Source organism: Hirundo rustica, chromosome 20, assembly GCF_015227805.2.
Source record: "Hirundo rustica isolate bHirRus1 chromosome 20, bHirRus1.pri.v3, whole genome shotgun sequence".
In the NCBI taxonomy this organism is placed as follows: domain Eukaryota; kingdom Metazoa; phylum Chordata; class Aves; order Passeriformes; family Hirundinidae; genus Hirundo; species Hirundo rustica.
The window spans coordinates 2,481,446-2,508,704 of record NC_053469.1 but is presented as its reverse complement, the minus strand read 5'-3'; the positions used below and the strand labels follow the sequence as shown (position 1 = coordinate 2,508,704).

The 27,259-nt window shown below is 48.7% G+C and overlaps 1 protein-coding gene across 8 annotated transcripts in view; it reads right to left on the bottom strand.

Moving 5' to 3' along the window:
• GPSM1 (G protein signaling modulator 1) overlaps positions 1-3,787 on the bottom strand; it is a 64,191-nt gene extending 60,404 nt beyond the window's left edge. For 3 of the 8 annotated variants that reach the window (XM_040083194.2, XM_058423096.1, XM_058423097.1), the window contains exon 1: positions 3,546-3,787. In XM_040083194.2, the coding sequence (XP_039939128.1) occupies positions 3,546-3,757 (212 nt within the window). In that variant the 5' untranslated portion in view covers positions 3,758-3,787. Of the gene's footprint in view, positions 1-2,152; positions 2,271-3,234; positions 3,324-3,545 lie in introns of those variants that run through there. The other 5 variants (XM_058423094.1, XM_058423093.1, XM_058423091.1 and 2 more) reach the window with 5 other exon arrangements.
• Positions 3,788-27,259: the final 23,472 nt, after the last annotated feature.

Here is a 27,259-nt window from a genome sequence, read left to right as displayed (position 1 = left end):
GAAGAAAAACCAGAATCTTTCAGAGACCTCTGAACCAGCACTCAGAAATGGAATAAGCAATTTCAAGTTTAATCTACGGAGTAAATAGGGACCAAACGGTCATTCCCAGCTTTCTGGCAGTGCACCTGAGCCCTTTCCCAATCCCACAGAGGAAGCTGATTGCACTTTTCCGAACCCAGAACTGCTGCTGGTGCTAATTTTCACCTCAGGCAGATACAATTAAATCCCAACCTCTCGGAAAGAAAATAGCTGTTAGCCTTATATAAAGTCCAGATTCAAAAGTTGTGCGAGCTTACTTTACAAAAACTCAGGAAAATACCAAAGTATTTCATGGTATTTCATCCTTTGGGTACGCACAAAACAAACATGAACAGTTCCAGACAGAGGTTCACCCCAGCAGTGGATTTTCTCCCCAGTTTGCTCTGCCTCAAACACCCGGCTGAGCTGTGCCCTCTCTCGCTGCCCCCCATGTCAGCACACCAGCAATTTCTCCATCCCAGTTCTCCCGTCGGAACGGGAGGAAGCAGCCTCCTCTCTCGGAGCTCCGCGGCGCTCAGAGCACTCTCTAATTGCCCGATGCACATTCAGGTCAGGTCCTCGCCCCGGTGACACTAATGAGTGAGATGGGGACTGTTTGCGACACAATCAAGGAAAGTTTGTAAACATCGCAAAAGCCTGGAGCGCTTTGGAAAACGGAGGCTGCAGGAGAACAGAGAGCAAGGGAAGGGAAAGGGAGGAGCAAGGTGTGCTTTTATCTGACTTCTCAGGCCAGATGAATGCATTTCTGGACTGATTGCAGCATTATCTAATGTCCTTTCTGTGTGGGATCAATACCATCTCCACGATGCCAGTGCAGCACAGTGAGGGTTTCCCCAGGACACATCCGTGTCTCCCTCCCAGACCCAGGAATCTCCAGAGTGGCCTTTTAAAAGCAAGGGGCCAAATCCAGGGGAGCTCTCTGGACAATGGTAGACCTGTCCCCAGCATGAGCCTGTCCCTCTCCACAGTCCAGGGGAACCATTTGGTGGATTTGGTGCTTCCTACACCTCCAAAATCAGCCAGCCAGCACAAAAAGTCAAGTTAGAGCACCTGCAGCAGTGGAGAAGAGCAGGACACCTGCTGCCAGCAGGTATTTCACAATTCTGCCCAAAAATTTCTCTCTTCTGCCCAAAAAGTCCTCAGAGGTTACACACAGCTGAATTAACACAGTTAAATTAATACCAGCCCAAAAGCCCGTGGAAGGTAAAGCTGTAACTCAGGCTCACACAGAAATTTGGCCAGCTCAGATCTGAGGAGCACAGTCACAGAACTGGACCATTCCAACAAGCCCCAGCAGTGACCCAGCACCAGGAGCTGACCCCACAGATGCACAACTTCCAACAAACCCGCCCTGAAACTTCTCAGTTCTGTGAAAGGCATCGAAAAAGAGAGCAAACGCAGACACACAGAGCTGCAGAGGGGCAGAAACACCCCGGCTTGTGGTGTGTGACTGCCGTGGCAAAAGTTTTTGTTTGGCCCAGTCAGCACCCGGATTATTTGCAGCCAGCACAACAAAGCACGTGCCTTTGTTTAGGAGGGGCTGAATTTAGGGAACCACTAAAGGATGTAATAAAATGAATAAACACTTTCATTTTTGGCACGTTTCTCCCCACCCAGCCCCGTTTCCTAGAAGGAAAATACCACCCCCAGCTCCCCAGATCAGGGGTCTGGCACTCCCTGCCTGCACAGGCACCTCCTGCAGTTCTCAGTTAATGCTCCCAGGCAAGAAGAAAATGCCACACATCAAGATTTTAGTACCAGTGACTGTGGCTTTCCCACCCATCACGCCAGAGGCACTGAATTCACCCTCAAGTTTCTGCACAGCAACAGAAGTGAAGTGAAGGAAGAAACTGAGTCACCACTTATCACCCAGAGTGGTGTGCACAGAGGCTCAACCAGCACTTGCTTTTGAGGCCTGGAAGGCACAGCAGAGACGTTTAAAACCCTCATGCCCTGCCAGAACCACCCAGATAAGCCACAGGAAAACGCTTCCCATTTCTCTTCACCAGCAGCTGGGAGCAGTGCTCGTGTGCAGGCACACTGCTGTGATAAGCAGCCTCCCACGCAAATTTCCTTTGCAAAAGTGACCAAAATCTAGTCCCCAAAAAGTTACCATGAAAAACAAAGAGGAAGAAAGAAGAAGCCCAAGCCTGGTTAAAATCCAGCAGGTTTCTGCCCAGCTCTAGCTCCCCCAGAGTAACGACATTAACTCTGCTGCCTCCTTTTTCCCTGGAGTTGCTCTACAACACAACACAACCAACAAACACCTGCTGCCCTCCCTAATGAACCAACACTCATTAAAGCAGACAACCCACGAGCTGCTGTGCTAATTACTGCAGAGTATGCAAAGAAAATTGAAGAAAAGCCACTGTATCCTATAGACTTCAAGCACTCTTGGGCTTTTTTAGCCCTCCAGCCCAGCCACTGCGTCGCCTCCACTTCAGACTGCTAGAGGAGAGATAAAACACGATGGTGAACAGCATGAACCAGGCTGTAAGGCCTCAGAGTCACTCATTTAGTCTTCTTCGGGTTTAATCTTTCCCACTTTTGATCTAAATTAAGAGAACGGGCATTGCCACGAACGCCAAACAGCCTGGAGCTATTTTTTTTTTTCCCCCCTGCATTTTTTTTTTTTCCCCCCTGCCAGCCCTGCGCGAATTTCCGTAGCGCCCAGTTTTAAAGCTGAGACTCGAAGTCTCTGCAGTGCGATCAGGAGCCTCCCATGCGAATGCCCAGCCCCGAGGAGCTCTGAGCATCACCCTCCTCAGCACGGGAGCCGCTCTCTCCAGCCCAGCGCCAAGCATCCCACCGGAGCACCGCCAGCTCCCACCGCCCACGAGCGGCAGGGAGGGAGCACCGCGTCCTTCCCGGCTCCTCTCTCTCCGCTCGGGCTGGATCCCCACCCGTGCAACAGCTCCTGCCTTCCCGTGGCTGAGCGCTCCCTCCTTCCGTCCGTCCGTCCGCAGCGCTCCCGGGGCTCGGGGACGGGCGCAGCCGCTGACCCCGGGGAGAGGGGGGTCCGCAAGGAGCGGGGGGTCCCCGGGGAGAGGGGGGTCCGCAAGGAGCGGGGTGTCCGCGGGGAGAGGGGGGTCCCCGGGGAGAGGGGGGTCAGCAAGGAGCGGGGTGTCCCCGGGGAGAGGGGTGTCCCCGGGTCGCTGCCGGGCGCAGCTCCGGGGCCGGGCTGGCCCCGCTCACCTGCAGGGGAAGCGTCGGGCGGCGGAGCCGGGGCTGTCCCCGCCGGGCGAGCTCGCCATGGGCGCCGGCCCCGCGGCGGGGAGCGGGCAGCGGAGTATGGCAGCGCCGGGAAGTGATGCACCGAGCAAAGAAACTCGCGGGCAGGCCCCTCCTCCGGCTGATGTCACCCGGCCTGGCCTCCCTCCCTCCCGCCCGGCGCGGCCGGTCCCGCTGCGGGACGGGGAGCGCGGCTCCGGGCTCGGCATCCCCCGGGTCCTGTTCCCCCGGTGACAGCCCCTCGGGGACAGCCCCGGTAGAGCCCCACCGCTCACCTGGGAGCGGCCCCAGACACGCAGCACACCTGCGCGTTACCGCCGGGGAGAGCGGAGCAGCATCGCTGATTCCTGCCCGGGCGGAGCTGTTGAAAGACGCGATGAGTTTCGGGTTGGGTTTGGCCAAAGGTCTTTTTGACTTCGAAAGTGTCTGCACCTGGAGGCAGCCAGGACGAGCAGCTGGGACCTGGCAGGACCTGGCAGGACCGCATTGGCTGTGCTGGGTCAGCAGGGCTGTGCCACAGCCGCAGAGCAAAATCTGGCTGCTCTCTTTGGCAGCGAGGAATCCCCCAGGAAAAGGGAATTTCCCTCCAGCACACAGCAGCTTCTTTCAGTTAACTCTGTCCTGTCGAAACATGGGGTCTTTAATATTTATTTCCACCCAAACACCCAGAGAAGGACGCAGTTCATCTTCAAACACTGCCTCCGGCTCCCTCTGTTCTCCAAGGCTTGAGATGCTCCTGGAAAAGTTAGGGAGTTGGTCAATCCCTAAACCTGGCTGAAAGTTAGGGCCACTTATCCAGCAACAGCAAATTAAAAGCCATTATCATCACAGGCCCAGCCCCAAATAAGCACAGCTATGAACTGTGGTGTTCCCTGGGTTCCAGCAGCTTGCTCTGCACACACAGAACGCTGTGGTCCGCGGCAATCCAGAGCCATGCCCATTTACTGCCTCTTTCACCCTGGGGACCTGCTCAAAACCCCTCTCAGGAGTAAACCCAGATGCTGCTCAGAAAAGAACATCATCAATAACACCCCACCAGCAAACCACAAAAGCCTGCTTCCCAAGAGCTAATTGATTGGGCTTTTAAATTCGAAACAAAACCCCATGCACAAACCTGTGTCTGTGTCTCGGCTTAGGAATAGTCTCAATTCTGTAGATAAAGTACAGGAGAGAAAGCTGAAATCATCCTGCTGAGAGCTGTCTCCTCACCCACGGAGGTGTGGTGCTGTCTTGGGTGCCTTATTATCCCCCCCCAAACAATGGAAACCCTCTGAGTAAGCAGCCACAGACCCCCACTGGAAGGACCAGGCTGGGACCCTGTGCCTCACCAGATTTTACCCAGGTTTGTGGTTCCACTGACAGCAGCAAACGTCCTGGTGCAAAGCAGCTTTTCACAAGCCGTGGAAACGTGGCACTGCTCAGCCCAAAGAGATTTTGGCACTTCACAGGGGGTGTTTGTCCGTGCCTCCCCCTCTTCCAGACAGAGACACGAGCGCAAAAGATAAAACCCAGCCCGTGCTGCTGCTGCTGCAGCCCTCCCTCAGCCCCAGGCACTGAGGATACCGAGCTGAGCTGGGCCCCAGCGCTGGGCTGGCATTCAGCGAGTGTGGGAAGAGAGAGGAATTGCCCTTCAGAGAAACAATGCTGGAAAGGAGAGCAGGGGAACGGAGGGAGGAGGCCAGCTTCCAGTTTGGGCTCCAGCCAGATCCATGGTGTGCCACAGAGCTCTGGGCAGGCGGGTCACCCCCACGCTAATGACACAGGAATGGCTCCGTCACATTCCAGGGCCTGGGCTGTGCAGGAGGTCAGGCTGAGATGAGCATAATGGTCCCCTCTGGCCTTCAAACTCATGAATTTGCAATGGATAATTTATCATCTGACAAACTCAGCTTCTCTTCCTTCTTGTACGAGTGGCAAATGGGTCGCGATAGATTTGAATTCATTAGATGAAATAATTCGATTACTTTGCTGTGGGTTGGGTTTGGTTAACCCTACATGTTCATGCCAAGAAGCTCCCTGCAAGGACTTGGACCTCAGCCACAACTCAGATCCATTGCTCAGCTGCAATGGAACAGGAAAATTGTAGGAGCACAGAGAGAAAGAAACCCCAGTCCTTCAGAAATGCCACTAATTCCTCTGGCGAACTGCGTGCACATTGTGTCATGTGCTGGGAAGGACCCGGAGCAATTAGAGAGGCTCCAGATGAGTGTGACGAGAGTGACCTACCAGAGAAAGGTATGAGAATTGATTTGTTCGGTGCAGATAAGATCAAGAAGTGGAGCTGGAATCTTTAGACGTTGAAAGAGCTGCTGCAGAATGGAAAAAAAAAAAAAGGAGGAGTGGATCCTGAAGAACAGGGCAAGGCACAATACAGCCGGGCCAGAATCCAGCTAAGGCAATGCTGGGTTCATTTTCCTTTGATCTCACGCACCCCTGCACCTCCAGCATCTTCTCTTTCTGCAAACTTAAAGCTCAAAATCTCGCTCCTCCCAGTTCCTGAGTGTCTCTGCCCCTTCACTTACAAACAGGCAGAATCACAGCTCCAAGAAATAGGATTGCAGGATCCTTAAGATCCTTCTTGGGCAATTTTTAACACTTCTTTTATAAATTGGTCCCCAAAGCTATCACAGCACAAGATGAAAGGGCTCCAAGTATTGCCATATTTTCCTCCACTTGGAAGGGACAGCCTTGGGAGCAGGAAGGCACAGAAAGCTCAGGGGAGCACAGCGAGACAGAAGTCAACAGCAAATTTTGCCAATCATTTTAAGAATTGCCAGGACATAGAAACATCCCTCCGCTGCCTCCATGTCTTCATCACCCAGACACAGCAGAGCCAGGCACTCCCTCCAAAGCACAAAGATTTATCTTAATTAGCACGGCAGCTCTCCTGCAGCCCGTGGAATGGATTGCTGGGGGCCTCTGCTGGGGTTTGTGTGCAAAAAGAGCTCTGCAATTCAGGCTCCGACTCTGACAGACCCCAGCTGAAATCACAGCAGAACTGGCACAGTAATTGTCTCCTCTTTCTAGCAACAGCTGTGATTAATCACCAGACTTTGCACGGTCTCTTTCAAGCTGGCAGGTTCCAAAAGCACCTTGCCACTGTCCTGCATTCCATTTTCTATATCCCTCCAAACAGAGCCTGCAAGCAAGTTCTGGGTTTAGACCTGCCTAAAAAAAAAGAACCACACAGCAAAACTGAAGAAATGTTGTCTTAACATATATCAGTTTCACAGACTCTAATTTACGTGGGGTTAAACTTACCTTTGAAGGAAGTTTGCACCTTTTTTAAAAACAAAACCCCCCCAGTGGATGTAGCTTCCTTTGTGCACAGGACATGAGAGCTCACAGGGGGTATTTTTCGGCTTGGGTCCAACTCTTCCCCAGGAACAGAGAGCTGGAAGGGAGGGGATGATGTGCCAGGGCTGCTTTCCTGTGGAACATCGCTGTTGGTGCTGCCTCGTGCCAGTTTGCAAAGTGGAGACAACAAAATAACCCTGACCCATCCCTCCTGGGCAAGGAAGGATGGCTGGAGATCTCTAATGTGTCACTGAGCTGTGAGCGCAGGAGTCTGAATGAGCCCGACGGAGGTGTGAAGATGGGTAAGAGAGGAGTTGGCTTTGTGAAAGGAAATGGAATAATAAAAATGCCCCTGGAGGGTCTGAGGGCTGGTGTGCAAATCGGGGCCACACACGGCCTGTGTGAACCAGGAACATTTGCCTTGGCTTTGGGGTTTTCATAAAGGATAATTACATGAGTTGCAACAACATCCTCCTCAGAACAGCCCAGAGCCACGCAGGAAAGTGGGGAGGGAGCAGGGATGGGTTTCAGCAGGAGTGCTCTGCTATTCCTTTAGTTAAAACAACAAATTAAGAACAAGGTTCAATGTCTGTGCTTGGGGAACAGAACCCTCCATGCTGCTGAAAGATTGAACAGGTCTAAATAAAACTGCTGTGCCACACAGCTGGTTTTTTTCAGGACCTGGAAAGAAATTACAGTTTTCAAGGGCTTTTATAATCCTTCCATCCACTGAGTCTGGTCCTAAGGCAACAAAACTCCTCTGATCAGAGGGAAGGACTCAGTGAGGAACCATTATTTTATCTCCAAAGCAGAAGCATAAAAGGTTATTACAATCTGCAGATAACCTGTAATAGAGACTCACAGCCAGGAGTATTATTCATACCTGAAATAAAGAGGATCATCTGAGAGTGAGGAGTTGTTTTGCTGACTGTGATTGTCTCTTTTAAAAACCTCTCGGAGCACAGACATTCAGGAAAAGCTCTGGGTAACGAGCTCCTCTGAATAATTCAGCTGTGTGCAGGCACTTCTGAACCAGCCACAACTGCGGGGCTCGGAGGGGCTCAGGAGAGCTCCGCTGCCCACTTTGGGGGTGGGTGAGATTCCTCTTGGGCCATAGAGCTGGATTCAAGCCCTTCCCAGGACCTGGGCAGGTTCACAGCCAGTGGGCTCTCACCTTTCTTTCCCCACCCTCCTGCCCACCCCTCTCCGCTGGTGCAGCGTTGCAAACGCACGTGGAGACCTCGATGATTCTCACAAATTCCATCCCCTCGTGGGTGCACCTGAGGATCTGGCCTTTGCTTTTGTGCATATTTATACATCCTGTGTCTCTGATGTCTCTGAATTTCCTTTTCATTAATGCTCCTCTGGGCCTCAGAGGAGGCAAACAAAATGACAGAGCTCATCCGCTGCCTTCAGCCTTCAAGCTTGACTGAAAACGCTTCATTAAATAAATAGTGAGAGATCCTTAAAATGCCCTTGCTCCCAACGTCGTGGGGAGTTTGATGAGATGGAACCCTGTGGGCTGGCACTGGCCTGCTGGGGAGCTGGGGATTTTTTAAGCAAGTCCAGAGGGGACTGTCCTGATGCCTTTGTGCTGATGTCATGTACATACCCACAACCTCGTCCCCGGAGCAGAAGGACTCTACAGAGTGCCTGGGAAGGCTTTGGAGCTCAGCAAGTTTCAAGCATGGGAGCTGATGTTGTGGAAGAGCTCTGCCTCGTGCCAACCTCCTCTGTGCCCCGGCATCTCCTCTCTGGGTGCAGTTTCCTCAGGGGGACTGGAGCAGCTGGCCCTGGCACCCAGTGATGTCTGCAGCAAGCTGGACATGCTCGAGGAACATTTCTGCTTCTTTCTCATCCCTTGGTAAAATTCCCATCCCTTCTCAGTGCCTGGGAGCAGCTCTTCTGTTCCTGCAGCAGAATTCACAGCCTGGTGGTGCCTGCTCCAAGAGAGCTTCAACCAAGACCCCAAAGGGGGCGTGGGAGGCTCTGTTGGGGCTCATCAGAAATATGCTGGATTTTCCTGGCCTTGGAAGCTTTGATGGCAGCACCAGGGAGCTTTTCTTGGAGGCACCTTATCAAAGCTCTATTGCTCAGACAAATATCCCAGAGCTCAGTCATGATCAGCTTCTGTTTACAATGTTGGCAGTGGATTTGTTTAACCAACTGCAATTTCCAAGAGTCAACAGACAAAACCCCAATTCCTTCTGCTGGAAGTCTGGGAAAACCTCCTGTCGGCATTGGCTGAAACAAAGGGTAATCTTGTGTTAAGAATTGAAAGCCCAGAGGGGGAAATAAGCATTTTCACCTTTGAAGGGGGCTTTCTTTCCTTTTGAGTTGTAACTGTCGGTACTGACATTAATTACCAGCATGTTTGGGTTTGTTTTCGAACAGACTGTCAATATTTGCAGTGCAATCGCATTACTTAGTCAAGCTTCTGCAAGTGCTTTCCAAACACTCCGGGTGGGACTCGTTTCCATGTAACTCCCAACAATTCTGTGAATCGGAGGCAGGAGGAGCAGAAGCTGCTGCTGAAGCGACTTTGTCACCAACCACAAGGTGACCGAGGCTCCTGCAGCTCCAATCCCCAGACCAGCACGTGCCGAAAGGAAGCACATTCTGGTTATCACCAAAACTGCATCAAACCACGGGCTCGGGTCTGAACCCAATCAGCAACACCATTTACAGCTCGTTTTCTGCATTTCTTACGCGGGTTTTTCTACATTTCTCGCACCTGAGGGGAAGACTGTTCTAAGCATTCTGGTCGAATACTGGGACAATATTTTAGCAACATCAAGCAGCACTTTATAAAAGTAATAATTCTCATTTTAGGAGTGGTAACTGGCAGACACAATTAATGCTGATTTTTTTGAGTAAATAACAGAACACAAGGAAAGTTTCAAAGGCCCCCAAAAAATCCTTCCCTGTGAGGATGGGGAAACCCTGGCACAGGGTGCCCAGAGAAGCTGTGGCTGTCCCTGAATCCCTGGAAATGTCCAGGAACAGCTTGGATGGGGCTTGGAGCAACCTGGGACAGTGGAATGTGTCCCTGGATGAGCTTTAAGGTCCCTTCCAACCCAAACTCACCTGTGATTCTGTGATTTTATTAAATATCTTAGAATAAAAGTAAGTGGGATTACCCAAGTACCTCATTAATCCAATACTGGTGCAATGCGAATATGGGATGCAGTCAAAAGGGCTGAGGAACGTCAGTCCCTTGCTCCAGAAAACTGTTCATCAAAGAAGCAGTCTTTCATATAATTTCAGTTAATAAAGATAATTCTGCTGACACAATAGATTCAGACTTCTGCAAAGCAATTGACTTAATCTTGCATGACATTCTGTTAAAAATAGTACCCAAAAAAAGGGGAAAAAAATCAATGTTAGTTATTTTAAATGGATGGAAGAATTAGTAGCATGCATTAAAAAGTAATTATCTGATGAAGGAATTTCTAGTGTGTCCAAAAGGATTTACTCTTGGTACAGTGCTATCCAACACTTCTATCAATCCAACATTTTATCAAAGCGCCATTGCAGCCAAGACTGGAAATATCACCTGCAGGAGTGATGCAAAATATGCAGGTGAATTGGTTCTCCTCGCTTAAGTGACGTTTAAAGCCTGACTTAATCTTAGGTGAGAGTTAACTTCATAGACAAGAAAGTTTCTGGGAATAGAAAGGAGAAAGCGGCACACGCAGAACTTGTAGCGAGGCAGAGTCAGTCTGGAAATAAGAGGTGATTTTTAAATGTAGGTATTTAAACAGTGGCACAATTAACTTTTCAGGAGCAAGAGTGCAGCCTGCATTCGGTGGTGTCTGGAAGAATGGTGGCTGAAAATGCTGCAGTTCAAACACAAGTTCTGGGGCTGATGCAGTGTTTGTGTTAAGCCAGATCTTTAATTAGGCACTAATTTAACCTGCCCTGTTAGCAGGTTTTACCCATTGAGCAGGGGTATCACCGATATTGGATATTTTTTCCCCCTGGTTTGGCAAATCCCAGCGCTGTGGCTGACATGAGGGCCGGGATTGTGGCGGATCGATCCCATGGGTGATCAACAGCCAGCAGGGCCCGGGGAGGAAAATGAATGGGAACGTTTGCTCCAAGTGGCCCTGGGATCAAACATTTGTGTCCTTGGCTGTTTGCAGCCCCCAGGGAAAAGAACGGTCCTGGTTCTGAGGGAGAGGTTTGGGACAGCGCTGTGTCTGCAGTCTCCATCCTCTCTTGTTTTCCTCGGAAAAGCAGAAGCAGTGAAGGCTCCTCGGGGTGTCCCTCCCTCCTGGCTGCTGCTTTTGACTTTCACTCCAGAGCGAAGTGATGTTGTCATAGAAACCAAAACGGGGCGTGTGGGATCCCTTCCAGTCCGGGCTGGGACAGGACCGCGCATCTCCCTCGCCTGGATCTTGCTCTCTACAAACTCAACGCCCTCCTGCCAGAAAAATTAATCCAGCCCGCATTTTCCTACCAAATTCTTGCACCGTGCTGGCACTCCTTGCTCCCTAAACAACCATCATTTCCAGGTGCCCAGGATCTGCTGTTTCTCTGACGTGCCCACGCTTTGGTGCACCAAACCGAAATTCCTCGGGGTCAGCTTCCCTTACATAAACTGGGAGAGCTCCACTTCGCATCAGCAGGGAATTGAGCCTTCAGCATATGCAGGGCTGATTTTCCATTGGAGATGGGCAGGCACTGCTATCTATTTTCCTTTGCACTTAGCTCCGTATAGATTCATTTTGTCAATAATAAGGCAGTATTTTTGTTGGTTTGTGTGATTATCTGAAGAGGCAGAGAGCAGGGGAAAAAAAAAAAAAATAAGGCCAGACAAACAAATTCCAGTCAGTCATAAATGATCTTGGGTTAAATGACTGCGCTGCTTGGCATCCCAGGGGATGGCAGGAATGAAACTCCAGCGAATCTGAGGGCAACCTGACTTGATGGAGCGTAACAAGGCAGGAGATGACCTGTTGTGTTGGCTTAGCCTGCTGCTCCTCCTCCGACGCTGTTTGGGTTGGCATTTAGTGGTGGAACAAATCTAACCGAGGGGAATCAGGTGAATTTACGAGCAGGGGGTCAGCGACCCCCGGGACTGTTCTTAGCAAGGGGGATTTGTAAAGCTCCTCTGCTCTCATAACCTCTGCGAGTCGTGCTGGTGTCCCAGCTGGGACTGTCATCAGCTCTGATGCCAGGGCTGAGACTGACAGCCCGCAAATTGCTGAGCAGATGTAAAGAGCTGGAAGGTGGAAGGAGGGATTTCGAAGGCTGAAGGCCCAAGGAGAGCAATCCAGAGAGGAATAAATGCAGCAGGGAAGTGGAACTCTGGCTGGCAGCATCTGCTGTGTGGGCAGGACTCAAAACAGGCAGAGGTAGGATAGGAGGACCCAATGCCCAGATTTTAATTAGACTGGATTTTGAACGTATCATTCTTGTTGAAGGAACAGGCTAAATCTTGCCATCCTTGGTAGCTGTTTGATGCCTCGTTGAAAGGTTGAAGCAGAACAAAGTAACATGTGAAGAAAAAGCTGTGGAGCACAATAAAACACCCTCACAGAGCGCACAGAGCTTTGAGACCGCCGCTGAGGACTCTGCATTTTCCAACTCAAAAAGAATTTTCTTTCTTATATTTAGAGACACAAACATACCCAGGTGTGCAGCTACCTGCGTATTTCAATCCAGTCACACCAAGCCGTGGTGAATCAGGAGATTTTGAGGTTTACAGGATTGGTTAAACTTAGGGGAGCTAAAGCCCAGCCTGGCCCCATGGTGGTTCCACATAAGTCAGATTTAACCACTGCCCTTTGCTGGGAATGGGATCACACAGATGTGTGGCGTCTGATCCAGGAAATTATGGACTCAGGCTCCCAGGACCTGGTAATAAATGGTGATGAAGGCAGCACTGCAAAAATAATGTTGGTGTCTCACAGCACTGCATAGATCACTGTTCTTGAGTGTCAGTAAATGGGAGCATCTGAACACAGTAAATCCTTCCCCATTTATCTGATCCCTTGTTACAGAGCAGGGCTTGGGGCTCACAGCAAATTTTGTCTCCCTTTGAGGTGTAACAGGCTGGTTTGGGAGCTTTACCAGATGGAGTGTCCCCCAGCTCCAAACCCAAAGAACAAATTGGGAACATCCCTGAGCTGTGGGGTCTCCAGTCTGTGGGTTATGGACTCTGCTTCTCGTCCCTCTGAGCTTGTTGGACACAGGTATCGTGCCTGCTGCTCTGGATTGGGGCACAGGGAACACGGGGCTGCTCCTGCCCCCACCAAGATCCACAAGAATCTTTGCATCAGCTCCTGAGTGTTTTAGGTCAGGCTTTAAGACGCCTTCATCACTGTGTTCTGTAATTCTCACCACCCACGTACCCTTCCTTCCTCACTTTGCAGCACAGGGAGACAAGGTGGAAGGAAATGTGCCATTTTACCTGTAGATTGGTGATTTAAATTGCCACCTCCCGACCTGGCACTATAAATCCTCTCCTGCAGCTGGAGAGCCCCGTTTACTACAGCGGGTTTCCATGGCAATCCTGTGCTCTTTCACATTCCACTGCACCGTGCAGGCAGCTCCCCCCCTTCTCACTTCAGATTCCATTCACACAGCCTTCTATTGATAGGAAAAAAACCCAAATGGGCCATGGATAGCTATTTCCTATCTTAACACACTTCCCCCCAATAACTGGATGATGGATCTGTATTTTAGCACGTCAAGAGAACACTTGCCCTTTGCCAGACACCACTTGGCAGGCGGCATAAAATCCAGATATTCTGAAGGTCTGCCTCTATCCTGACACACATTACTCCTGTTATTTTAGGACACCAGTAGGAAAACGCAAGCCTGATATTCCCTTGCGTTTCTGGCTGCCAGCCAAGCGAAGGCAGGGTGTCTCTGTTGCAGCAAATCCTTCCCTGAGCTCGGGCAGCCTCGTGGCAGCCTCCCACCTGCATCCGAGCTGTTCTCAGTGCTCAGTGCCACTCAGTCACTGTGGGGATGGCACAGCCCACGGGGGAAAGGGATCTGCTGCTTCCCAGCAGCGTGGGAAGGAATTAGGAATTTCATCTGCTAGGACTGAAAACAAAAAAAAGAGGAAATGTTACCAGTGGTACCAGTAAAAAATCAGACTCGTCCGCCGTCTCTGAGTGTTTTACATGAGCACTGAGATCTCACAGCATCACCTGAGGAGGAAGAAGTTTGTGTCTTATGACATGGCACCATTTATGAGGCTGCCCACTTGTCTCAGTCTTATTGTGTAGCTGATTTGAGAGATGATAAGTACTGCTAAGAGTGACTTCAAAGTGTAGTGGTCCCCTAAGCTCCTTGCGGGTTCCAATCAAATCCCAATTTATTAAGTGTCTTTATCTTTGTCCCTTTTAACTTCAGGGAGTGTTCTGTCACAGATTCCAGTGTGCAGGATTGGCTGTCAGATTTCAGAGCAGTGCACTTGGTTTTTTATCAGCTGCCTCTTCCTTCCATCTGCTCACTACAAAATTCCTGTCACATCCAGCTTGCAATCGAAGTCTAGATCTGGGCTTCGATTGTTTGCTAACCGAGAATTGCTGTGAAGATGGTTTACCATGAAAATTGCTTAGTCAGGCACGGTAAAAAAACTCAACAAAGAAATACCATTTTCTTTCCTTTTAGCTGGACAAGTTTCCCAGAAGTGAGGGAACTCACAACACTCCCACAAAGCCAGGCGCAGGGAGCAAACCAGCAAGAGGATAAAGGAGCGTGTGTGCCAGAGCTGTGGGTTGTTTGTAAGATTCTTGGAGCATGTCTGGAGGGTGCAAAAATTTCAAAACACCGAGACTCAGGAGGAATTTCTGGGTTTGGTTCACATACATCTGTACTTCCGGAATTTTGCTAGATCTTGTGGGTTGCTGGGTGAAATATTTCCTAAACAGTGACAGTGCACAGCAGCAGAAACTGAAGCCTCTGGGAGGTGAGACCCTATCAAGCAAACCTTCAGACTCCAAACAGCCTCGTAGAGGGTTGAGTGAACATCAAACCCCTCTGCCTTTGCCTTGCAAAAACACCAGAAATCCCCACTGGAGCTCCGAGTGCCACAGTGTGGCAGAGCCGGGCACTTCTTCCCCCATTCAGCACCGTGTGAGCAAGGGGGAAGTGCTGGTCGGGAAAAAGAACACTCAAACCCAAACCCTCGTGGGATAACCTCGTGTGGGGGATCAGCTGCACCTCCCTTGGCTCTTAGATGAGAAACTCCGCAATATCCTTGCCAGAAAGAAGCCTAAAATTCCTTTGTAAAAGCTGCTCTGGATAGCCACAGCCCGTTGTCTGATTTGCTAAAATGAGTAGGTGGTAGTTGGAGTATCTCAGTAGGGGAAATTCAGTGTTTTGGGGGTTGGTGCCTCAAAAATGCCATAGGAGTGAAAATGTGGGGCCTCTTCCTTCCGTAGTTCTGTGAGACAGGAGCTGTGGAGTCAGCAGGACAGAACTGTACACGACTGGCTCATTCTGCTCACGCAGATCTAAAACACAAATCCTAATGGATTTGCTCCTCTTTGCCTCAGCTCACACTGAGCTCCCTGACTCGGGAGTTTCACACGCTGCAGAAGCGGGATTTGGCCCAGCGATAAGTTTCACTTCATCTCTCAGCAGATTTGTGGTCTAACACTGCAAGATGTGCAGCATAACACAGTGGCAATCTGTCACTCTCCTGGCTCTTGTCAGCTCCAACAGCTTGCTGAGAAAATACGGAGCCAAAATCGGCGCCAGTCCGACCTGAGGGACTGCGGAGGTGTCGCGTGCCGAGAGCTCTGCCTGTCACAGCGCAGACATTCCTGCTCCACTTGGCTCTCCCATCACCCCAGCAGGCTGGGACCAGCCCTGGGCTTTCCTGGTGGCTGTCACAGCGTCCCACCTTCCCAAATCTTCCCTAAGCGTTGCCCTCCCGCTGCTGAGGTGGCACATTGTGTTCTCTCCCCTCTTTGAGTCCCACCCCTGAGCCCCGAGACTGCAATTAGGGCTCTTATCACTGGGAATAGCTGTGGCTCCCCTCTTGGACAGGCTCTGCATTCCCAGCACTGAAACCTCTAATCAGGCCAGAACATTGGCTTGGAACAGCTTGAAAGGGGAACTTTCTGCAGCTCAGGAATTCCTGGTTTGGTTAGGCTTGAAAAGCTGAAATTCTGGGGATATCTGAGCACAGGCTCTGAGCAGGGACATTTATTAGATTAGGCTGAGTCTGTTTCTTCAAGAGGACTTCTCAGAGACCACAGGGATCCATGGGCATGGAAGGATGTGGTGCCAGTGTGTCACCCCACCCTCTGAGTGCTTTCCAGTAATAACCAAACACTCACCATCCTGACGTTGCTGCTGGAGGCAAATCTGTAGAGTTATGAAGATTATAAACCAGCAAAAGGAGACAGATTCAATACAAACCAAATTAATGGTGGAATAGCACACAGTTGGGTCTGCTCCGCAGTGGGGTGGGAGAGGAGGATACAGAGCCTTTTCTTGGGGTACTTACTGAAACTCAACCTACAGCAGCAGTAAGTGGGGTAAGAATAAATGTGTTTTATGGCTTTGCAGAGGTAATTTTGATGGGGTTGGAAGAAATTCACTGTCAGGCCTCAGTCCAGGACATCACAGCCATCTGAAGTCCATCAGATGCTCCATAAAAAGAGTGAAAATGAAAAGGAAAGAGAATTGTTGCTGTTGTGAGAGTTTTGCTGCTGTTTCCCAGTCCAGGCTGTCTTTGTCCAGGGCGGCACCTGCCCCTCCCCTGGGCTGTCCCGGCAGAAACTGCAGGCTCCAAACATGAACCGCTGCAGCTCCAGTGTGCAGGCTGCGTTTGCCCTCTGCTGTTGGTTTATCACACTGTTCCCTCCGGATAACCCAAAACCTGAATGGTTACAGCCCAGATTTCAAATCCTGACACTTAAAAAATTGTGACACTTAGAATAAGTGAGCTATGTACCTGAGACTTCAGTATACATTTCTTTTGTATTGTCAAGGTTTTGCTTATAATCATAAAGACCAGAAAACTCTTTTCTTTTTTAATTTTTTTCCCCTAAATAGAACCCAAAAATTAATCCCCCCCTCTCCCTTGAAAGCAGGGGTTCAGGTGTGACTGAGAGCTGGATCAAATGCTGGGTGAGCCCACAGGGGAAGGTGTGAGGAGGGATGCCCTGGAATGGGAAGAGGAAAGACGCCCTGGGATGAGGATTCAGGGAGATCTGGTCCCTCTCCCTGCTCTGGCATCCCAGAATTTCAGAGCTGGGCTGCAGGCTGTCACCCTGCCCCGTCCTCTGCAGCCACCCAGCCCTGCCAGCAGTCACCACCAGGATGCCAAGTGCCCTGGAAAGGACACAAGGGCTTGTCACGAAATCTGCTGGCACCTTGCCGCGTGTTCGCAAGCTGAGATCAGCCTTCAGGCTCCTCTTGTCGCTGTTTGTTTTCTCCTCTTCTCCCGACAACCCCTCCCTGTGCTGTGGCCGCTGTCGCCCTGCACAGAGGGGGCACAAACAAAGGTGTGGCCATGGCCGAGCCCTGGAAGGGTTGGTGGGACTCCTCCGGTCCTGCCACTCCTCCCGGGGCTCATGGGCAGGGCAGGGGCTGACCTGGGCCGTGTCTCTCCTGCGTTCCCAGCTGGTGGCAGGAGCTGGAGCCCGCGGATGGAGCAGCACACGGGAAGTTCAGTGCTGGGATCGCTCTCACGCCTCTCTTTGGAAGTGCCTTTGGGATCAGCCGCTCTTGAAAGACTGCAGATCATCTCCAGAGGGCTTTTGCACAGCTCCTAAGTGAAGATTTTGTTCCAGGCATGGCTGAGGCTTCGAAAGGTAAGCGTAGAACTGGCAGGAACAGGGGGAGGGAGGGATGGATGGATGGATGGATGGATGGATGGATGGATGGATGGATGGATGGATGGGTGGATGGATGGAGCTGATTTTCCCAACTCTCTGACCATTCCTGAGCTCCCAGGCAGCTCTGCAAAGTGCACTGACCCACAGCAGGACATTGACCAGCTCTGTCATATCCCTGTCTCTCCTAGGACTCCTTCACGAGGCTGAGAAAATTAATAATAGCAGGGAACACTTGCAAACACCACAAAAATGCAAATGCTGAGGTTCTTTATGGACAGTCAGCAATAAGAGATCAGAAAATTCATATTTATATCAGCATATAAATGCCCTGGGCTGTTCTCAGAGGGCAGCAGTGGCCTGTCCTTTGGCATGGTTGTTTCAGACATGGAGACCAAGTGAGCAGAGCTGGAGCAGAGCTGGAAGATGGAGAACAGCTTTGCCTCTGGAGAACTGGATCCTCTAACTGGTATGTGGGTAAGGAGCTTCCACTTTCCTCTGCACAGTCGTAGCAGAGGTTTGGGTAACTTTATTTTAAACCTGTGGAAAGACTTTAGCGCTTGGTTTATTCTGGATTGTGTGACTTCAGGCACAACGGAGTAAATATTTTGAAGTTTGGAGAGCTCTGGGCAGTTTTGTAACTGTTCATAGCCCTTAGAGCAACACCAACCCCCACTTCATGCTGCTTTCTGAAGAAACCTGCTCCGTGAACCTCCTCAGCCTGAAAGCATCACAGCACACTTTCTGGAGAGTGTATTCAATGAGTTCACAGCAGGAGCTTCTCTCTATCTGATGTGTCACTTATTTTTTTTGTTTCCATAAAAAGACATGAACTATTCTTTCACAATTAATCCAGTGTGGTTTTGTTTTTTGGGTTGTTTTGTTTTGTTTTTTCCAAGCAACTACTACAGATAGGACTGAATTTGGAAATTCAGCACAGTCTTTTTTTAAATGTGTGCTAATATCAGCAAGGATTTTGCTGAATAAGCACTAACACAGCCCAGAGAGCTGATGGAACTCAGCACACGCTGAGATACAAAAGCAGCCCAGACACAAATTTTCAGAAGCAATTCTGTGTTTCATCCACCGGCTCAGTGATCTATTCTGGCTTGGGCACGAGGGGAAACTGTCAATAGTGAAGAGATGCTAAAATATCTTTCATCTCTTGGTTCCACAGCTGTGGCCTTGGCTTGGAAGAGTCTCCAGGAAGCCAAAGCAGTGGTATGTGCAGTTCAGAGAGCGCTTGCTGTCACACACCTTTATCTCTTTTTGTCACCTGCCTGTGCATCACCTCCAGGGCTGAGTTCCATGGAAATATTGTAACTGAAAGCAAAGTGAACCTTCCACTTGGTTTGTTTTTTTCCCAGTGAGCACATCACCTTTTTATTTGCTAAATAACAAAGAGAGGATAAAGGGAAAAGCAAGGAGGTTCACCCAATCTCACAACACTCACAAAGTTAATGACAAGAACAGACAAAGCTTTGCCTTGCTCGTGTTTGAAGCCCTGAGCAGAACAACAGCTGGGACATCCTCTGGATTCTCCCTGTCTCATCCTCTTAGCAGGGAACATGATGGAGTTGTGAGCACAGCAGCTGCCATCATTACTGACATTCCTTGGATAAATGCAGGATATTATCCAAATCCACAGGGCTTTGCACAGCAAAGGCCTGACAGCAGCATCCCACTGCTCAAGTTGCTCTTGGCTGGGGTCACCTCCAGCTTAAGCAGTTTTTAAAAACATCAGTAAAACTCTGAGGCACACACAAATGCAAAGTGTAAATAAAGGAGAGAGGTGATTTTACCCCTTATCTTCCCAGTCAATTGCATTCTTTCCAACTGTAGGAAATACCACATGGAACATGCTCAGACAAGCCAGTATTTACACAGTAACTAGGAGCTGCAAAATTAATCAGAGAAGCAGTGGATGCCAGCAAAAAAAGCTACTTCAGAAAAAAACCCAAAACATATGTCTCCTTTCAAAAGAAAAATCTGCTTTTTCACAGCTACAAAGGATTGAAAACAAATTTTATCATCGAACGTGGAGCTGTGCCAAATCACAGGCAGCCAGAAGAAAGCTTTGGCACGAAAAGAGCTTTGGTGAGTTCTGAGTTACTGGGAAACCGCTGAGTCGGGACTGCTTTGGTGCTGGAGGGAAGGGAAGGTGACGGGAGATAGTGAAAATCCCTCTTTGTGGAGGCAAGTGTGTGTTTTCATCAGCTTTCTGTCGTGTTCCCAGCAAAATATAACAACGCACAGGAAGTCACACCTTGGTGGGGAGAGCTCGAGCAAAAGCTGCAGCATCAACACCCACCAGCTACCGCACAGAAAAAGCTCCCTGTGCTTCTCCTCCGAGGGTTTCTTCCCCAGGGATGCACTGAAGTGATGTAAATGCAGCATTTTGTTTGCTAACTTTGGCAGGAAACACATAATGTGTTTGAAATAGTTTCTAAAAGATGAAGTGGGAGAAGAAAAAAGCAGGAAATTTAACCCGGTTCCAGAATGTTCTTAAAAACTAATGGCAAGAACAGACTTGTTATTTTTACATCTGTTAAATATTTGTTTCTGAGGTGGTTTATTGTCTGGGAACAGTTTCAGCTGCCAGCCTTTATTATTCATTTCATATTTATTAGCCAGTTTTTGTGTGGGGATAGTCTCCAGTCAAAGTTGCTCCTTGAATTTAACGGTTAAAGAATATTTTTGACATTTTGACATTGTTTTGATGCGCTGTAGATGGAGAGAGGAACAAAAATGAAACAGCTTTGAGTGAGAAAAAAAGCAACGACATTGCTCCAGCCCACAGGTAAATAATAACCTCAGCAGGGTGGGATGAAGAGCACGTGGGGGGTGAGTTGGTGAAGGCACACATAAAGGGATTTAAAATTCTGGGATGCAGGACTTCAGAAAAAGTTTAGCACCTTGCTGTTTATTAGGGGAAAAAAAAAAAAAAAAAAGGAACAAAAGAGGCACCAGACAATTTCTCCCTCAGCTGTGACCCACGAGGCAGTGGAGGAAGGAAATGCCTAACATCAGTTCTCTGCCCGTGCCCATAATTTCTCATATCAGATCACAATTTGCCCTGGACTTCCCTAATATTATCCTCATTTGCCAGACTGCTGGTGAGTGGCAAAATGCTGATTCTGTGGAGACGCTGAGCTCACCACCAGCACATGTACGAACTCAGCAATCACTCGTGTCAGTGTATTGACCAAATAAATAATTTTTAATCCTACATACTGACCCTTGTTTCTCTTTTTTTTTTTTTTTTTTTCCCTGAAGAAGGAGAAGCTCTGCTGTTCTCTCCCCTGCTCGCTCACGGAGCTGTTTGCCTGAGAGCCCTGCTGTGATCTCTTGCCCACCCAGAATGTCCCCTCTGTCCCCCAGGGCAGCCTCAGGACGCTGCAGCCCTGCCAGGAATTGGGCTGTGGATGGAAGATGCTCAGCTGGGATGTGGGTGCCTGCAAAGAGCCTGGACAGCTCAAGAAGGGACAATTTCAGGGAGATGGGAGATTCAAGAGGATTCCCAGCACGGAAGGAAAATCCTCCCTGCTCCTTCTCTGTCCCATGTGGCAGCAACACTCCCGTGCCCACGGCTCTCCTGCTTCCCACATCCCACCCTTCAGCAGGCAGCAAGGCCAGAGATCAGAAGCTGGAAGAGCTGTGGAGAAAATCGCCCCAAAATAAGTTAGAGCAACTCAAGAAGAGGATCCAGGAGCAGAAGAGAAAGCAGCAAGCAGCACCCCGGGAGCAGGAGCGCCCGATTTTCGCTAAAGACCCCCTGCCAAAGAGAGCTCTGAAAAGAAAGGTTTGCAGAGTGGCCTCTGCTCCTCCTGCTCCAGCTCACAGAGGTCAGTGGTGGTCTGGAATCTATGGAGAAAGGCTGGAACTGGGTTTTTCCTAGCAGTGCTTTGGCACAGCTAAAATCTCACCCCTCCCTGTGGTATCTGGAGGGTATCACCCATGTTCTTGTGCTAAATCCATTTATTTCTCCAAACCTCCCTATGCCATACATCCCACCCTGCTCACTGAGTTCATTTCCCCACGATTTACTCCCCAGCACACACAAATTCACAAATTTCCTCAAAATAGTAAAGAATTTGCTGTGAATCTCTTTTTTCCTCCCCTTTCCTCCCCACATCCTTCCTTTTGCCACGTATAAAACGTGGAACGGGAGCTGGCAGTACAGTAGTGAGGAAAGGCACCACAGGTACTTAAAGCAGGAATTGTGTAGCTCAGAGGCCTTACAGGGGATTTAACAGTTCACTCAGTGGAACAGAAAGCAAATATTATTAGACCTTCTTATCCTGCTTTGCTGCTAAATTTGGGGTTGAAGAACCATCCATCTACAGCTGTCACTTCAGTTTAGTGTGGTTCAAGATCTGGGATTGCTGAGAGCAAGGCGTGGAGTCGGGAACTGCCCGGGGCCAGCCCGGCAGCCTCAGCCAGGGGGATTACTGCGGGAATACGGGACTGGAGGAGCCAGGCTGAAAAGCTGCACGTAATAAATCTCATTGCTGTAATAGCATTAGCGTTAATTCACCGGGCACTGGCAATCCTGGCACATTTCCCTCGGATTTGCTCCCTGCCACCTTTTGTGAGGATGTTGTGGTGCTGCCTTCAGGTCTGGGGCAGCCACGTGTCCATTTCCAGCTGCATCAGGCAGCGCTTTCTGTCACCAGTGCCTGATGTTACTCCTCCTAAAGCCAGAAGCCAGAGGCACAATCCAGGCTGAGGGATTCCCAAGAGAAGGCTTGTTCAGTTTGTTTTTAACCCCGACCATTTTACGTAGGTGAGAGAGGGAACTGCCAGACAAAGCGTTCGACTTGCGGGACAGACACAGACTCTGAGGCTGGGCATTAACAGCTCCAGACGCTCGGTTCAGCTGCATCTTGTTCACTCCGTGTGCCTGCACTGAAAGAAGTGTGTCACAGCTGCTTTGCCTCTGTCAGACACCTTCAGCCCAGCCTTGGGAGCCCAGTGCTGCTTCCCACACGTGCAGGAGCTCAGCTGTTGAATGCCAACATCTGCACAGCTCCTTGCAGCCTAATGGCTCTCAAACATTTGTTCTTCTGGGTTTTAGTGCTCCGAACCCAACTCTGTTCTCTCCTTGCCTGACGAAGAGCACAGAGTACTGGGCAGAGAAGGATTTATCATCCCTGGACAAGGAAGGGATTATAAAAAATGCCCCAAAGGTCCCAGGTTAGCAATGACGTATCATAATTGGAAATTTCCCAAAGTATTCAGTGTTTGTTCTGCATGGAAATGTTGGCCTGGGTCTGCAGAGACACTGAGGAGAAGGTGTCCCACTGCACCCGTGGGATGCAGCAGTTTGGGCAGGGCGGTTTATTGTGTTTTATGGATCGACAGGGTCATGGATGGAGCCTCAGGGATGGATCCAGGCCGTTGCTTCCTTTGCTGGGACAGCTGTACAGCAAAAATAAAATAAAGAAGAAGCCCTGCATGTTTGGTGACCAGAATGGGGCTGGGATTGGATTGTTTGGTTCAGCAAGTTTGATTTTAGCTGCACTAATTCTTTCCTGTGTTTTATTTTCACCTCCTGATTAAAGACCAAAGGGAGAGACGCTCAGCATGGAAAATTCAAACAGAACACCAGAGGCAGCTTTCATCCAAGTCCTGCATTCTGAAGAAAGCAGCAGCAGGGAAAGGTAAGGCTGAAAACTGTGAGAAATTACAAGGACTGATGGGCAGAACTGCCTGCAGCAGCTGGATTCCAGACCTGCCAGGATTAAAAATCATCAGAAATTTAAAAAAAGTTGTACATTCTCAGTGGGAGGAGCTGTCTGTCACCTATTCAGTTCTGTTTCCCTAATGAATTAAGGGTGCCACCAAAGGCAGGGATTTCCTGGCCTGCCAAGCAGGGACTGAATCCAGGCGGTGAAAAGTCGGATCAATTATCCAAGTGTCAATTGCTGGTTCTCAGTTTTATTAGACAGGTATTTCTAAGGGCAGGTTTGAATTCCTGGTGCCATTTCACCCATTTAATGCTATAGAAATGCATAGGAATGGTTGCATTCAGATGTTGTGGGGAAGAAGTGGAAGTGCTGTGGGTTGTGCTTTACACCAACCAAGTTCCCAAGTAACTTGTGTGAGGCAGAAACTAAAAAATCCAAGCTCTCTAATCCAGATGGAATTATCAGCATAATGTGCTGTACTCCCTAAGTATGACTTAAAATGCATGAAATATATAATAATTTCCTTCTCTCCCTTTTTTATTTTTTTTCTTGTTTTGTTTTAATGGATTGTTTGAAAAATGGCTTGCTCTTCCTCTGAGAGTGGGTCATAATAAGACCATGCCACGTGAAGCATTCATCATTGTAACTGCCAGTGTCATGGTGTCTTTATTGGCTATTAGTTTCTGTCACTGAAAGAGCCAAGGCAGGGCTACAAAGAGATGAATGAGGGGCAGGGGTCAGAGCCAGAGTACTCAGGAAATTTGATGAATTATAAATTTGCTGTAGTTAACAAAAAATTAAGTCACCACGGCTATAAAATATTCATCTGTTCGTAGGTAGGGAAAAAAACCCCAGGAGAATATTTAAATCAAGAGAGTTTCTTCTATCAACTGTTCTCATCAGGAATGCAGGCTGCTCTTGAACTTTAGCATTGTAGTTGCTGTAGTTAATGAACACAATGCAGATAAAAAAGAAGATTTAATTGAAATAAACAACACGGTGAGGCAAAGATTCTTAGATCCACATATTAATTTGCCTGGTGCATTCAGAGGAGGTAAGACAGGGTACAAAATAAATGCATTTTTAGTACTGCTAAACACAAATCAAAGTGACACAGCGAGGTGTTTCCTTAAAGACACGGATGGATCCCAGCCCTCCCAAGCCCAGCAGATCCTGGCAATTCCCTCTGTGTTCCTGCTGTGAGCACCACACGCAGGTCTGCTGATAATTCCTTCCAAAGGAAGTCCACGGGATTATAGGAAGTGACTTCAGCCCCACAGGGAGTGCAGCTCTTCCTTGCCTGAAAAACATCACCTCCCCTGTGACACGATTCACACGAGCCTGCAGAGCTTCTCAGAGGCTGCTGCAAATGAAGAAATAAAAGCTCTTTTCTGTGACTCCTTCAGTGGCCGTGGCACAGAGGAGAAGCTGCTGCCTTACCCTGCTCCCAAAGCACAGGGGAATCCCAGGGCAGTCCCACTGAGTCTTTGGGAAGTCCTTTGTGTCCGGCAGCTTCCCTGGCTCCGAGGCGCTGCCCACAGCTCAGCGCACAGACAAGTTACGAGCAGCAGCTTGGAAAGCCTGACTCAGTCCATTGACCGAGCAATGAACCACATGAGCTGAGGCTGATGCTGATTTCTGACTAAAATATTTCCTATTATATATATATATATATATATATAAAATTTGAGTACTTTAATTGGGGGAGAATTTGGGGCGAGGGTTAGAATTTCCGTGCAAAACCCACTAAGTACCTGTTCATCCAGCTTGTGCTGGAGAAGTGTTTGCAATAAATACGTAATTGTGCAAGTATTGGCATGCTGTGAATGCAATCTGAAATTATGAAGTAAAACAGTGATAAATGTTGTCTATTATGTGACACCAACTATTAAGCAAGAGTAATTTGTTTGTGCTGCATTCTGCAGCATTTATTTCTGCATTAGACATTGTCCCTCATCCTGTATCCTCCATTGATTCTTCCACACCACATCCTGCTGATTCTCACCCGTTTAAAAATGAATTCATTTCCTCTGGTGAGTTTGAAGTAATCACAAGGAAAAGAATCATTTTGTTATCCCCTTCCCTTCAGTTCTCAAATGTGCTGGTACCCAGGAAGTCCTGACCTTTTCTCAGTGTTCTTAAGGCCTCTGGGAGTCAGTGATTTCAGAGTAAAAATTGTAAGAACTAAGTGAACACTGCAAGTGTTAAAAGATATAATTGCTGATGGTAAAGCCACAGGAAAGCACCGAACCTTCACATTTTACACTCATGGACTCATCTGATTCATGACCCCGGCAACCTCAAAAGTTTGAGGGTTTTAAAAACTTTGTGTTATCAAAGTAGCACCAACTCTTTTTATTTTAAACCTGCCCTGACTGAAACTTCTTAGATCTCCCCACACCTTGAGTGCGATTCCTGGAAATCACCATTAAATAGACTTGAATAGGAGAGTTACAATAGTGTTTCAAAGAACGTGTGGGGCTTTAATAATTAAAAAAAAATTAAAATTAAAAAAATTAAAGTTAAACATTAAAAAAAATTAAATAACTGAACAATTAAACAATCAAATTCTTAAATAATCAAATAATCAAATAATTGAATAGTTAATATTAATATTAATAATGATAAACTCTCTGTTTCAGGTGTGAATCTACCCAGTGTTTCTGCATGGAGAGAAGGTCAGAAGCTGGCAAGAAGGCTACTGGGTCCACCCCCTCCACTTTCACATTTGAGGAGCAGGACTGGAGAGCAGGGCACAGCAAGGACCTTTGGTACAGCTCTCCCTCTACAGCACTGGCTGTTTTGGCACACCCAAAAAAATAAAAAGGGTTTATTAAACCTAATTGAAACAAAAGCTTTTCAGGCCCTTCTGAGCACCTTTCTTTAATGGCTCTTACAATAAGAATTGGCCACAGCAGCTTCAAATTTCACCTTTACAGATTTATCTTCTCCCTCGAATATCACAGATTTTACAACAGACACACGCAAATAGAGCTCAGAGCTGCCGTAGGAAGTGGGTTGGGAGATGCACACTATAGATACAGGAATTGTTACTCTCTGAAATAATTACATCACTTTGGTTTCCAAATCTTTCCCACAGAACCTTTGGAAGGAGGTCAAGGACTTGGAGCAATGCCAGAGTTGGAAAACGGCTCCAGAGAGAAGGGAAATGAACCCGTGGGGAGGAGCCCTGGAGCCCAAAGCGCCGTGGTGGCTCCCAGCAAGGCTGAAAGGGGAAGCAGTGCACCCACAGAGGAGACAAACCGAGCACTCAGGAACCTCCTCTTGCAAAGCCAGTCCTGTGAGCAACACAGACACACCGGGCTCCCCAGAGATGCTGTGAAACACCAGTCCCAAGGGACCCATTCTCCTTCACCTGGACTTTCATTGACAAAAGATGGAGCCAAGCCCAGCACCCCAGGAAGCTGCAGCAGAGGAAAAAGTGCCTCTCCTCAGAAACAGAAAGAATCCGAGAAAGAAAATGTTAAACAACCTTCAAAGAGGAGGGTAAACCTTAAAAAACCTCACCCCTACAGCCCTGAAAGCGTTCGGGAATTTATGTATCGAAAAAAGGCAGAAAGAGAGAAAAAACTCCTCGAAGAGAAAAAGTCTTTGGCTCAGGCTGCAGAGATGAGGAAGAAGAGGTTGCAAGAAGTGTACAGGAAACAAAAAGAAGCTGTTGGGAAGAAATCGTGTCCTGATGAGATGCACAAACCCATTGGGAACACAGGTTTTGCCAAAGGAAATCCTCAGTGTGAATTTGAGCAAGTAAGTCCTAGGAAGTGGCAGATTGAAACTCTCCTTGATCAGTGCAGCGCCATGTAGGACGTGAAACACTTCATACAAATGCCTTGAAGTGCCAGGGAGAAAAATTTTTATCTAGAAAAACAGAGCAATTAGCTTTTAATTATGCCATAAACTGCTGGGCTCATTAGTAGGGCTGGAACCCTCGACTTCAGGCCGAAAACCTGGAAATCTCCATTGCTTGAGCTAAAAGAGCAGGATTGCTGTGTGGTGTGAGCAGTTTTGCAGTCACATGAGCCAGTTATTAGGTGGAATAAAAACCAAACATGACCCTTCTGTTGCCAGATGTTGAGTGCTTACACTGCTGGGCTCTTCTCTTTCAGGAGCAAACCAGTGGGGGAGCACTGGAAAGGAGTTTCATGGCCTGGGTGGATGAAACATCCTCTC